The sequence below is a fragment of the Leptopilina boulardi genome, unplaced genomic scaffold (assembly GCF_019393585.1).
Source record: "Leptopilina boulardi isolate dan_hultmark-lab unplaced genomic scaffold, ZJU_Lbou_2.1 LbouV2_97, whole genome shotgun sequence".
Classification (NCBI taxonomy): Eukaryota; Metazoa; Arthropoda; class Insecta; order Hymenoptera; family Figitidae; genus Leptopilina; species Leptopilina boulardi.
The window spans coordinates 984,148-998,076 of NW_026138046.1; the positions used below are offsets into that span (position 1 = coordinate 984,148).

Consider the following 13,929-nt stretch of genomic DNA (forward strand, 5'->3'; position numbering starts at 1 on the left):
GAATCGCAATAGCAAAGAACATTTTTCCTGGTAATAGGCAACCGGTTCTACACTGTTTACGAATAATTTTCCTTATATATTTCTCTAAAGATTATCGAATCAATTTTTTCGATTTTATGTTTCTAACATATTTTTTACTTGTTAATTAATAAATTACATGTAAATATATATATATATATTAGTAATTAATAATAAAGAAATAGGGAGAATTTCGATTATTACTTTTTGAAATTCGCGAACCGGATGTGTATATATGACTAGCGTAGTCATTCCTTTTTTTTAACTGAAAAAACGTCAGCTGACTTCCGACGTAAATAAACCACTGTGTGCAAAAATGTCAATATTTATCACTTGATTTTAAGGGAAATAAAGTGGAAAATTAAATAAATTATATAAATATTGTTAGAAATAAATTTGAATTAGTTTTTATTAATAATTATATAAATTTTTGAGTAAAATAAATATAGTGTGTGAGTGATATAGAAATAATGATGAACGACGTTGAGGAATCGACAGTTGTCGATGAAATTCAACCAGAACTTCGATCTCCAAAAAAGTAATGTATATTTTTTTTCAAATTTTTAATTTTAATGTTATTTTTTCTTTTATAAATTTTTTTTTTTTGGGGGGGGGGAAACAAATCATAATTTATGAATAGAAATTAAAATCATTTTTTTAAAAACATTTTCAATGATTCTTTATTAATAATTTATATAGGTTATATAGAATTTTTAAAATTGGTTTCTTTTGTATCCTAACCTCAAAAATCGTCAAAAATAAATATATATATGAAAAAGCAAATTTAATATATAGAAATTAAGGTAGAATTTTTTTTTGTTTCGTAAATAATTATTTGAAGTAGGAGAACAAATTTTGTATTTTTTCGTTTCTTTGGTTTTTTTTTTTTTTTTTTTTTAAAGAAAAGCTACGATAATCATAACCTTAAAATGAAAGAGAACAAAATTATTTTCGTATAAAATTAATTCAACAAAATTATTTTCTTATTCATTTATTAAAAATTTTAAATTATTTATTATTTAATTTTTTTTTATTTAATTAAAATTACATAATTTTTATTTTAATTTACTTTTTATAAAGATTTTATAGAATTTTTAAATTTAAAATTGAAATTAATTTAAATTAAAAGAAATAAATTTTGTTTTTTATTAATTTTATAAAACTTTTTATTTAAAATACTATATTTAAAATTATTTGATAATAATTATAATAATAATAATAATAATAATAGTAATAATTAATATTAATAATAATAATAATAATAATAATAATAATAGTTATAATTAATATTAATAATTAATAATGAAGAATAAGAAATAATTCATATTTTAAATAATAGAAAATAATTAATAGAAAATAAAAATACTAATAACAAAAAATAAAAACAGGGAAAATGAAGAATTGGCGATTTCTCAAGATTTACAAAAAGCAGCCGAGGAACTCACTCAGGGCCTTTTAAATATTTATCAACCGCCACTCGAACAACTTGAAAAAGAACTCAAGGAACTCACGTAAATTAAAATTTTTTAAATTAAAAAAAAAACTATTTATTTAATTGAAATAATTAAATTTTTTTATTGAATTTTTATATTTTTTTCAGAACGAAACAAGAAACATTGCTGCACGAGATGCAAAATGAGAATAAAAAAATTAATGACGTCGAAGGAGAGCCCAGTATCAACGAAATAGTAAATATATATATATATTTTTTAAATAATAATAATTACATTATTGTTTTGAATTAAAAAAAAAAATTTAAAAATTATTATTCCAATTTTAATTAATAAATTAAATATATATAAAATATTATTGTTTTAATAATAAAAAATTAATTGAACATTAGTTTCAAAAATTTAATAAAAAAAAAATGTTTAATTATAAAATTTAAAAAATTTTTAATTTATTTACATCAATTTTTATTTTTAAATTTTTTGTAATTGAAAATCAAATTTTTATTTTTTGTACAAATAAAGAAAAGAAAATTAATTACTTTTAAATAAAAACTTTTTTATATATGCAAATTTTTTATTTAAAGAAAATTAATTAATTTACGATAAATAAATTCATTTACTGCCGTTAATTTATTTTAAAATAAATTATTTTATTATTATTTTAATTATTTCGAAAATAAGAAAAGAATGTTGATTTTTATGTGAAAAAGAAAAAAATTTTAATTCATAAATGTTTTTTTTTTCATTTTCAGTTTTCAATGATAAACACATATCAAACAAAACTTTCTTCACTAAAATCCGATATGGTGTCAATTCACGAACGAACATCGAAATTAAAGGTAAGAATTTTTCTTACCTATTTTAGAAAATAAGAAAATGATTATTTTTTCTAAAAGCAGAGAATTATTTTTTCTAAAAAAAAAAAGTTTCGGAGTTGCTTTTTTTATGGAAAATGTCACTAGAATGTTACTAAAACGTTACATTTTAAGGAATTGAAAATTAAAATTCAATTAATTAATTTAAATTATTAAATTAATTTATTATTATTTTTTCCATAAAGAAAAGTTTCAGAATTGTTTTTTTTTTTATAGAAATTTTTTTTGTAAAAAAAATTTTACAAAAACGTTACATTTCAAGAGTACGAAAATTAAAATAAAATATTAAATTAAATTTTAAATTAATTAATTATTAATTACAAAAAATCAGTAAAATTACAATTACAATTACAAAAAAAAAGAAAATTTTAAATTCACAAATATTTTTGCTTTCCATTGATAAAATTGCAAAATAATTGCAGAATCGAGCTTTACGATTGCAAAAAACAAAACAAAAGGAAGCAGTTCTTAAGGAACAAAAACGAGAACAAGAATTGAGACGTGAACAGGAATTAATAGGTAAACCAAAAACTGAAGAACCTGGACAGAGTTAAATTAAATTTTTTTTTTTAGAAAACAAACCAAACCCAAAAAAAAACAAATATTTAAAGTATTAAAATTCTTATTTACAAATTTTAATTACAATTTTTTACTTTTAAATAAAAAAAAGTTCTTATTTAAAAAAAAAATTTAAAGAAAAGAAATTTAATTTTTAATTTAAATAAATTTTTTTAAACAATTTACACTAATTTTAACTAATTTATAACAGTTTTTAATTGTTTTTTAAAATTTTTAATTTTTTTTCATTCAAAATGAAAAAATAAATTTAGATAAATTAGAAATTTTAGGAAAAAAAAATTTTTTCCTCCATTTTAATAATTATAATAATATAATAAATAATAATAACAATAATAATATTAAAAATATATATATATATATATAGATTATTAAATAAAAAAAAATCAAAATTAAATTTAAAATTGTTATAGAATTATGAGAAGAAAAACTAATATCGTGTAATCACTTTAGAAAGACTGAATCGTAAAAATGAAATGAAATAAAAATAGAAATCTTACGAAATTTTAAAATTTTTCTTCCCTTTTCAAAGAGTATTAAATAATTTTTTTTACAAATTTTAGTTATAAAAATTTCTATAAGGAATATAATTTTTTAAAATAATTCGCTATGATATGAAATTATTTTTTATTCATTTTATTATTTAATTACATTATTTTTTTTAAATCTATTAGTTATTTAATTAAATTTGAGTATTTTATAAACAGTTTCTTTTTTGAGATACACTGCGACATTTTTTTTTTATTTTGAAAAAAAATGTTTAGCGAGAACTACTTTATCGACTTACCGACTTTACGACGCTCTCTAAGAAAAACCATTGATTTTAATTAATTTTTATTCAAAAATGTTTAGCGAGAAAAATCTACCTTACCGACTTTACGCCGTTCTCTAAGAAAATATTCATTGGTTTTTGAATTATTTTTTATTCGTTTAGTGAGAAAAATCTACCTTATCGACTTTACGTCGTTCTTTATAGAAAACTAGTAATTGCTTTTAATTATTTTTTATTTTAAAGATTTATCGAAGAAATCTACCTTACCGACTTTACGCCGTTCTCTATACAAATCCATTTTCTAAATAGTTTTCTCATATAATAAATGTCGGTAAGGTAGATACCTGTTAATAATCTATTTTATCCATATTAGGCCGATGATCTGTTCCTAAAACAGAAATAACATCGGGTAAATCTTCTAGTTCTATTTCTTTTTCTATTTCCCCTAATATCTCATCAGATTTTGGTGGTTCTAAGTATCTACTCGGATTAGGAGATTCTAATTCGCCGATTTCTTCAGACTTTGATTTTTCTTTTGCAATCAAACTTGGAAGAATTGCAGATTCTGCCTTCTTTTGTTCTCCAGCAAGACCAAAAATTTCTAATGGATTTAGATTTTCTTTCGGAGCTATAAATTCTTGAGGATCCTTCGTTTTTGTAGCTGATTCTTGAATTTCCGAATGTTCTTCTCTTTCTTCTTTCGTATTTCGAAGTCCTGGGTTTTCTTCATCTTCAGGAAGATCTAAAACTTCTAGAAGAGTTTTTTCTACTATCGGTCCTGGAGTTTCCACAGGTTCTGGCTTTTCCTTTTCTCCAGGCTGATTCTTAGTTTCGGGAGATTCTTTCTTTTCTTTCAAACTTGGAGTTCCTGTAGATTTTGGCTCCTTTTCTCCAGGCAGAGCTTCAGTTTCGGGAGATTCTTCCTTTTCCTTTAAAGTTGGAGGAATTGCAGGTTCTGGTTTTTTCTTTTCTCCAAAAAGACCTGCAAGTTCTGAAGGGTTTTGATCTTCTTTCGGAGCTGTAGATTCTTCAGAACCTGCTTCTTCAATTTTCATACCTGTTTCCTTATCTCCCAAACGTCTTTCCTCTTCTGTACTATGTGAAAGTCCTGGATCTTCTGTATCCCCAACAAAATCTACTTCTTCTAAAAGAGGTGTATCTTCCACCAGACCTGGAGTTTCCTCAGGTCCTGGCTTTTTCTTTTCTCCAGGCGAATCCTCAATTTCGGAAGCTTTTACCTTTTCCTTCAAGCTTGGAGGGATTTCAGGTTCTGGCTCCCTCTTTTCTCCAGTAACACCTAAAGTATTCTGATCTGCTTTCAAAGCTGTAGATTCTTGAAGAGCTGAGTCCTCTTTTTTTACTGCTGTTTCTTCAATTCCTAATCCTTCTTCTTTCGTAATTGGAAGTTCTGACTTTCCTATTTCTCCAGGAAGATCTAAAACTTTTTTTTCTCCTATTGAAATCGAAGATCCTATCTTTTCTCGATCAGAATCAGAAATTCCTGAACGTTCTTTTTCTCCTTTCGTTCTCTGCGGTCTTGGCCCACCTTCTCCCCTTGCAGGTCTCACTGATCCTTCTCCACCTTCTTTTTCACCTATTCTTCCATTAAAACCTTTATCACCTTTCAAACCTGGAACTCCTTGACGTCCTCGTGGACCTGGAGGTCCTGTAAATCCCGGGGCTCCTGGTGGACCCGAAGGTCCCGTTGGTCCTGGTGGTCCTTCATCTCCTGGTAATCCCTGAGGTCCTACAGGTCCCTGTGGTCCTATTTCTCCCTCCCAACCATCAAAACCTGGAGATCCTTTATCTCCCTTAGGACCTGGATAACCTATTTCTCCTTTTTCTCCCGGCAGACCATTAAGTCCAGGCAATCCTTCGCTTCCTATCATACCTGGAAGACCTTCTGGTCCTGGCATACCATCAACTCCTGCTAGACCTAGTGATCCCTTTTCTCCTTTCGGACCTGTAGGTCCCACATCACCTTTTAGGCCAACTGAGCCTGCAATTCCCTTGGGTCCTTCTTCGCCTTTAATACCAGAAGGTCCTGCCTCACCTTTTTCTCCTCGAATACCAGGCAGTCCTTCGAGGCCTTTATCTCCCTTAAGACCTTCCATTCCAATATCACCTGTACTTCCTTTATCACCTCTTACACCTATGGGTCCTTGAAGTCCCTGCGAACCCGTAGGTCCTGATTCTCCTTTTTCACCAGGTGAACCTTTATCACCTCTAGGACCTTCGGGTCCCATTGAACCTTTCGATCCATTGTAACCATCACGTCCCGCATCACCCTTCTGACCTCTGGGTCCTTGATCCCCTTTTTTGCCACATCCATTAGCACCTCGCTCACCTTTCGGACCTTGTGCTCCTTGACGTCCTTGTGGTCCTGTAAATCCCCTTGGTCCAGGTGAACCGTATCCTCTTTCTTCGATTAACTCGTCAATTTTTTCTGGAAAATTTTTTTTCATTTTTAATGGAAACCAACCTGGCATCAAATATCCTACTAAATTCTGTCAAGGCTGTTCTACAATACTTTCTTTACATCGGCAATTTTGAAAGTTGCCTAAAAACTAATATTAAGAAGAAGAAGAAGAAGAAGAAAAAGAAGAAATTCAATTAGTGTAATTAGAGTCGTATTGGATTTAGTGGCTGAAAAGCAAGTATTTCATACTAGATAATGAATAATTGGGGAAAATACATAAGGGAACAGGGAAACATTTCAAAATGGTTAATAATTAAAATTGAAAGTTACTATAAAGTTACTAAATTTTCACTAGAGCAGAGTTCGGTAGTTGACGAACATTTATGCAATTGGGTGTATTTATATTTGAGGTTATGTTAGGTCAAATTATATTAAAAGGTAATTTTAAATTAATATTAATATTTTAAATGTATATTATTACTATTATTATTTTAAATTTACATAATTAATATTGTCAGATTAAGCTCGTACCTTCCCAAATTTGAAGGCAAATTTGACGTATTGCTTTCACACATGTTGTTCCGGCTTTACAGTCACGGATTGTCAGACATAATATCACAAATATCAATCCATATTTCCAATGATAATTTCTGTAAAATAATTTTTAGTTAATTTTTCTTTTTAATTTTAACATTTTTAAAAATTTTAACGTTTTACTATCAATAATCTAATTTTCTATCAATATTTGAATGTAATTTATAATTAATTAAAAAAATATATATTTTTAATTGTTAGAGATTTGAATTTCGCGCCCTTTATTTAGGAAATATTCAGTGGCGCCTCAACTACATTACCGACGGTACATAGAAACGAAACTCACTTTTGAAAAATTAGACACAAAATGACAAGATTATTGAATTAAAAACTGTTATTTTCTGTTATTCTTTTCTCTTATTTGAAAGTTTAATTAAAGAAATTATATTGTAATCAGTTTTATTTTATTAAATTGATAGAAAAAAGGTAAAAAAAAATACAAATTCTTTAAATTGAAAAATAATTGTAGGAGTAAAATCACTTTTTGAATTTTATTGCTTAGGACAAAAATGGATTATATATAATTAAAAAAATTATTTTAATCTAACCTTGAGAATTTTTAGGTTACTTACTGAAAATTCATGTTTAACTTTATTGTGGATTTAAATTAACTTCATATTCAATTTTTTGTCGACAACTCACTTCTGTATTTCTGTTTTTATGATCTTAAAACTCCTTATATAATGATAATTTTTATTAGTCTTAAAAAGAAAAGATTATAAAAGAAAAAAAATATTTTTTATACTTTATCTCCTTGCAAACCGATGATATGAATAATACGGTCCACGGAAATTCCAATTTTCTGAAATTCACTCTCCAATCAACACGTGATTATTGTGATTTTTGTCCCACTTGATAATACGTAAATTATTTAATTGCTTATTTATGAGAAAAAATTATTTTTAAAAAAAATATTTTTTTTAAATTTAATTTCTTTATTATCAGTAAAATTAAATTTAGATTTTTCTAAATTTTTCAAATAAAAAACAATTTTAATTACCTACAAAGAAACATTTTTGAAAAAAACAAATTTTTCAGTTTTAATATTTTAAAACCAAAGTTGCCCTTCTATATACTGTCGATAATGTAGAATTGCAAAAGGGTAGATATAGAAATTTAAATATCGCGCCAAAATAATTCAAAATATTCGTAGAAACGTAATCTTCTTTACCGACGCAACATAGATAGGAAACTTCTATAAATATGAAAGTTATGAGGCTAAATTTTTATTTAACCAAAAATAATATTTATTTTTTTTTTTGAAAATACAAAAAAAAATTTAATTAAAAAGACAATTATTTACATTTTTCTTTTTCTTTTTTATTTATTATTTATATTTATATTTATTTTTTTTATTTTTATATTATATTGAAAAAAAATTTTAAATTCATTTTTTCAACAAAAAAAAATAGATAATTTTTTTTTATATTTTATCCGGAATCGCCTCGTTGTCCTTTTTGACCCGGAAATCCTGGAACACCAGGAAATCCAATTTGTCCTTGTTCACCTTTTTCTCCTTGAAGTCCTGGAAGTCCTGGAATACCAGGAAATCCAGGTTCACCTTTCCAAGGTGGTGGGGATGGAATTCCAGGTGGGCAAAAACATTGCAATTCGTGTTTTTTTTCTGCAAATTATTTTCATAATGAAAAATTTAATTTAGCGAGAAAAATCTATCTTACCGACTTACCGACTTTACGTCATTTTTCTCAATTGGAAATTGGTTTTTTTGAATAGTTTTCTCAGTGTATAAAAGTCGGTAAAGTAGATATTTGTTAAGAATTAAAAACCGTATATTTCGCTGAAGATAAAGAAATTTAAAAAGTTAAAAATTATAGGTTATGTTTATGATAGTTCGTAGTAAAAAAAACAGAGATAATTGTATAACTTGCAGTACAAATGGATTATTAATTAAGTTTTTTTTAAGTACAAAAATATGTAATAAAAATTGATTTTGATTTTTCAAAAAAAAAAAATTTAATTCTGTAATACTATCATAAACATAACCTATAACTTTTTGCCAAAATCCCTTTCCATAAAGCGCGTCACATTTTAAAAATAGGACTACAATTTTTTTTTAATACCATTTTTATTATTAATTTCAATAAATAAATATTTAAAAAATAGTAGTAAAAAATTTGAAATAGGGATGAAATAAAAAAAATTTTTCCTACCCTTCCAGATGTTAGTGCAAATTTCGCGAATTTTTTCATCGCTCTCAGCCGCTGTTAATTGTATCGCGATGAAAATTAGCACCAAACATAGAAAATATTTCAAACTATTTCTGAAATAGAAATTTTTTTACCATTTAAAAATTTTCTATTATGGAAAGTTTTTAATTATTATTATTATAAATTCAATAAAAATTGTTTTTTTTCAAAATTATTTGCAAAAATTATTATTTTTCAATTAAAAAATTATTAACAAAATAAATTTATAAAAAAAAAACATTAAATTTTAATAAATTGAAAATAAAATTAATTAAAAATAAGAAAAATAAATAAAAATAAAATAATAATAAATAAAGATGATAAATAAATAAAAATTATTTTTTAATTATTTATAATTTTTATAACTAGTAAACGGAAAATTTTTTTTTCAAAATTAAAATAAAATATTAATATAAAATTAATATAAAATATAATATATTAAAAAAATTTGTTTCATATTTTTTCATTGAAACGAACACTAATAATATAGTAGAAATATTTAATTTTTAATAAATCAATGAAATTTTTTAAATAATAATAATAATAATTTACCTAAATTTGATCATCTTGGAAAATCACGGGTTTTCCAATCTTATAAAATACAGTAACTAAGAAATAAATCGCAATAACTTAATATCGTGACATCGCGCGACCTTTGAGATTAATTTTTTATTTTTAACTTTTCCCCTTATTTTTAATAGCTTATTCTAAAAAATAATTACTAATGCAAAATTTCACTATAGGTCAAAGAAATATAAAATTTCAATTTAATTTGAAATTTTGAAAATAATTTTTTTTTTTAATATTATAATAATTATTAATTAATTATAAATAAATTAAAATTAATATTAATCGTAGCATTTTCATCACTTTTTAAAAATCAAAATTTTGAATTTAAAATTTTTTTTCTTTATTTTAGTTCTTGATTTGCTAAAATAATTTAGAAAAAAAAATTTTTTTTTTTAACAATTTGTTCCTAATTAAAAAATAGAGCATTGTTAAAAAAAGGTTCTAATTCTAACAAAAATAAAAATATATTTTTCCTTTGATTTTTTTTTTATTACAAAAAGTAAAAATTTTTTATTGTCATTTTCTTTTTTTTTTTTTTTTGTTTTTTTTTTGTTTTCCAAATTTTACCAAACAATTTTCCATTGGCTAACATTTTGACATTCTTTATCTTTTCCACACAATCGATTAAATGTCGAATTAACGGGAAATCCAATTATTTCACGTTCTTCTTGAATTCGAAATGTAAATGTCGACTCGAGTGTTCCAATGAAATATCTGCGAATAATAAAAAAAAAAAATTTTTTTAATTTATTTTAAAAATATTGCAAAAAAAAAAAATTCAAAATTAATGAATTTATTATTTATAAAATTTTTATTATTTTTCTTAGTATTATAAATAAAAATAAATTAATTACCTGGCGTGCGAGCAAATAATTTGATCGATAATTGCAATTCCTCCGTCTTTAAATTTATTGTTTTCCCTCTCATTGGGAATGAATTTAATGATTTTAAAATTTTCTAAATACTTTTCAAGTTTCTTGAATTCTAAAACAATTAAATTCTAATGAGACGAGTAAACAAATTTTTTTTTTTTTGATAATAATTAATTTTTTTTTTTTTAATTAAAAATAATTAAAATAAAATTTTTTTAATTTTTGATATTTTCAAAAAAAAAAAAAAAAAAATAGTAACAAAAGTATTTTGAAACCATAATCATCAGTGTCCGTTGCCACAAAAAGTGTTTTGAGATTTAATTCCTTTAATTTTTCCATTAATTGTAAAGCAACGCTTTTTATCGTGGGAATAGTTTCGACTCGTCCTTTAAGAAAATCTTGTCTTCTCAAATGAACCGCCAAATATGGACCGCCCACTGCATTTTTTGCACCCTAAAAAAAAATAATAATTAATATTTTCTTTAAATTTAAATTAAATTAAATTTTTTAATTTTTTTTTCTTTGGAACAAATAAATTAGATTTATTAATTTATTTTGATATTTAATTACAAAATTTATTAATTTAATTAAATTTTTATTTTCATTTATTTTTAATTTAAAAAAAAAAAATTAATTTGAAAAGAATGTTTTAAAATTTTTAATTTTAAAATTGAAAAATTTTAAATATTATTTTAATTTTTATTATTTTAATAATTAATTTTAAAAAAAAATAATTATTTAATGAAACAATTTAAATACTTTTTTTTCATCTTGCCAATTTTCCGGACGTTCAATTCCATCTGAAATATCATCAGAATTTAATTCACGTTTTCGAAAATTGTTGGCAATTTTATAAAGTTCCAAATTAAAACGCATGCTTCGTCTGGCTTGCCAAAATTCTCTTGAACCAAAATAATCGTGAAGGGCAATTTCCATATGATCAAAAACAATTGATCTGCGAGAGAAAAATTAAAAGTGAAAATTTATTTTTTTGCGAAAAAAAAATTCATAAATTCACTGTAAATTTCAAAAAAAAAAAAAAACAAGAATTTAAAAAAAAAATTTAATTTTAAAAAATAAATAAAATTAAATAAATTTTTTTTTTTATTAAATTAAGTACAAAAAAAATTGTAATTCTTTTTTTCGTGAAAGACTAAAAAATTGTTTGCCCAACTTAGTATTTTCATTAATCAAGAACGAAAATTAGAAATTCAAAAGGCAATTTTTTAAAAAAATTTTTTGCCAATTTTTTTTTTTTTTTTGACCCCGTCCATTTTTTTTACCTATAAAGTTGTGGTTGTAAATTTTCCTTTAAATTCGATGCAGTACCATGAAAAATTACACATTTCAATTGTCGTGCTGTTATATTGTCATAGCCCCAAAAATTGCCAAAAAATTCATTTTCACCAATTTGTTCATATTGCACCCGACCTTTTTGACAATTAATAATTTTATTTTTCTCCTCAAATTTGCCTGTTTTAAACATTTCCTCGTCATTTTGTAAAATATAAACAATATCCAAATCGGTTCCACCTTCCTTCGAGGGATATTCTGCAAAAAAAAAAAATTAAAATTAAAAAAAAATATTCCATTATTAAATTTATAAAATTTTATTATCAAATTATTTTTGTAATAAATTGTAGAAATTAAAATTTTTAATTTATTTACAATTGTATTTAAATTAATTTACAATTTTTACAAAATTTTAGTAAAATTTTGCAAATAAATAATTAAATTTACAATATTATAGTAAATAATTAAAAAATAATAAAAAAAATATATATTAAATAATAATAAATAATAATTAAAATATCTAATAATGAATTATTAAAATAATTAAATAATTAAATTACTTTAATTATAATTATTTATTTTTTTATTAAAAATAATTAATTGAAATTTAATTAAAAAATTAAAAAAAGGAATGAAAAAAAATATTCTGTAATTAAATTCTAATTATTTATATAATAAATTAATAATTTAATTCTATTTTAAAACGATTAGAAACAAAATTTGAAATTAAAATAAAAATTTAACGAAACTAATGAAATAGAGAAAAAAAAACCTTTTAAAAATTCATGCATTTCCATAATAGGAATATATTTCCTGAGACTGGAAATATCAAAAAAATATCCCCAGGGAATTTGAACTTGTGGTCCAATATCTTTACTTTTCCAATGATATAATTTTCCTGTAAAAAAGAAAAACAAAAAATACCGTTAATTTTTCATTTAAAAATATTTCTAAAAATATTAAATTTAAAATTTTTTCTTTTTTACAAAAATTTGTTACTAAAAATTCTCTTTTTTTTGCTACCTTTTTAACTAAATTCTTTTTTATTTAATTAATTTATTTTTTAATTAATTTAATTTATTTTTTTAATTTATTTAATTTATTTTTTTAATTAATTTAATTTATTTTTTTAATTTATTTAATTTATTTTTTTAATTTATTTAATTTATTTTTTTAATTAATTTATTTATTTATTACCCCAAGGCGGAAGAACTAAAATCCAATGATATTTGCTTTGTTCTTCTAATAATTTTTTTACAAAAACAGCAATTCGAACGTAAACATCTCGTCGAAGATTAAATCCTTCGGGAGGATTTACATCATAAAGAATGTATCTGTAAAATGTTATTTTTTATAAATTCAATTTCTATTTATTTTTTTTTCACTGAATAAAAAAAAAAAAATTCAAATAAATCACAAATGTAAAAATAAAATCGTGTTTCACTTTACATGGAATACCCCATTTTTGGGGCGATCTATTTGTAATTTAATGTAATATTAAAATAATAAAAAAAAATTTAATTAATATTTATTAACAAATTATAATTTAAAAATATATATTTATATATATTTCGCAATATTTATATTATTATTATTATTATTATTATTATTATTATTATTATTATTATTATTTTAATTAAGAGTGCAAAAAATTAAACAATTTTTTTTTTTAATTAACAAAAAATCGATAAATATTATTTTTAATCTTACCTTTTTGTTGAAAAATTAATATCAAGAGAATTTTTTTTACCATCATTTTTCAATTCAGTGGAAAATATTGAATCGGAAAATATTTTATTTACAATTAACAATAATAAAGACAATAAAAAAATTTTTTTTAACATTTTTGAGGTTATAATATAAATAGGCGTTTATCGCCTCTCAAAAATATATCGATACTATATTTAAATCACGTTTTTTCTACATTTTTTTTTATTTATTTCTAAAAAAAAAGGGGAATTATTTATATATGGTAAATAAATATTTTTCTATTTTTTATCACAAACTTTATTAGATTTTTTATAAACACTTTTGTATATTAAGAACTTTGTTATTGTTTCCAAGTTAACTAGGTTATGTTACTAATTAAGCGATTGTGTTGATAATTTTCTATTTTACAAAACAAAATTTATTTAAAACTATTTTTATTATTTTATAATTTAATTTTTTTTATAAAGAAAATTGTCAAACGATAAATATTTAATTTTGAATTTTAATTTAAATTTTGAATTTTCATTGATTGGTGCACTACACTAGTCAAATCAGTATTTATTTTTTATTTT

At 22.6% G+C, this 13,929-nt stretch overlaps 3 protein-coding genes across 3 annotated transcripts; 1 reads left to right on the plus strand and 2 right to left on the minus strand.

Annotated features, from left to right (window-relative positions):
* The first annotated feature begins 298 nt into the window (after positions 1-298).
* LOC127290966 (biogenesis of lysosome-related organelles complex 1 subunit 6-like) lies at positions 299-2,914 on the plus strand. Its single transcript, XM_051319833.1, has 5 exons — positions 299-556; positions 1,407-1,529; positions 1,619-1,706; positions 2,222-2,308; positions 2,767-2,914. The coding sequence occupies exons 1-5, from the start codon at positions 489-491 to the stop codon at positions 2,896-2,898; spliced, it is 498 nt and encodes a 165-aa protein (XP_051175790.1). The 5' UTR covers positions 299-488; the 3' UTR covers positions 2,899-2,914.
* Positions 2,915-3,528: 614 nt separating this feature from the next.
* LOC127290939 (collagen alpha-1(XXII) chain-like) lies at positions 3,529-9,577 on the minus strand. Its single transcript, XM_051319781.1, has 6 exons — positions 9,465-9,577; positions 8,877-8,986; positions 8,138-8,329; positions 7,278-7,311; positions 6,643-6,761; positions 3,529-6,138 (listed from the first exon to the last, which is right to left on the minus strand). Exons 1-6 carry the CDS (start codon positions 9,476-9,478, stop codon positions 4,040-4,042), a joined length of 2,568 nt encoding a protein of 855 aa, XP_051175738.1. The 5' UTR covers positions 9,479-9,577; the 3' UTR covers positions 3,529-4,039.
* A 416-nt stretch (positions 9,578-9,993) lies between these two features.
* On the minus strand, positions 9,994-13,709 carry LOC127290960 (GDP-fucose protein O-fucosyltransferase 2). The gene is made up of 8 exons (XM_051319825.1): positions 13,358-13,709; positions 12,845-12,981; positions 12,420-12,545; positions 11,638-11,905; positions 11,114-11,309; positions 10,630-10,807; positions 10,337-10,466; positions 9,994-10,196 (listed from the first exon to the last, which is right to left on the minus strand). Exons 1-8 carry the CDS (start codon positions 13,489-13,491, stop codon positions 10,046-10,048), a joined length of 1,320 nt encoding a protein of 439 aa, XP_051175782.1. The 5' UTR covers positions 13,492-13,709; the 3' UTR covers positions 9,994-10,045.
* Between the last annotated feature and the right edge of the window lie 220 nt (positions 13,710-13,929).

Coding starts and splice junctions, on each gene's coding strand:
- LOC127290966 (XM_051319833.1), top strand. CDS start 489: ATGATGAACGACGTTGAGGAATCGACAGTTGTCGATGAAATTCAACCA. Junction 557..1,406: donor GAACTTCGATCTCCAAAAAA/GTAATGTATATT, acceptor AAATAAAAACAG/GGAAAATGAAGAATTGGCGA. Junction 1,707..2,221: donor AGCCCAGTATCAACGAAATA/GTAAATATATAT, acceptor TTTCATTTTCAG/TTTTCAATGATAAACACATA.
- LOC127290939 (XM_051319781.1), bottom strand. Junction 8,330..8,876: donor TTGCACTAACATCTGGAAGG/GTAGGAAAAATT, acceptor AATAATTTGCAG/AAAAAAAACACGAATTGCAA. Junction 7,312..8,137: donor ACAACGAGGCGATTCCGGAT/AAAATATAAAAA, acceptor TATGAAGTTAAT/TTAAATCCACAATAAAGTTA.
- LOC127290960 (XM_051319825.1), bottom strand. CDS start 13,491: ATGTTAAAAAAAATTTTTTTATTGTCTTTATTATTGTTAATTGTAAAT. Junction 12,546..12,844: donor TTTAGTTCTTCCGCCTTGGG/GTAATAAATAAA, acceptor TCTTTTTTACAG/GAAAATTATATCATTGGAAA. Junction 11,310..11,637: donor TTACAACCACAACTTTATAG/GTAAAAAAAATG, acceptor TTTCTCTCGCAG/ATCAATTGTTTTTGATCATA.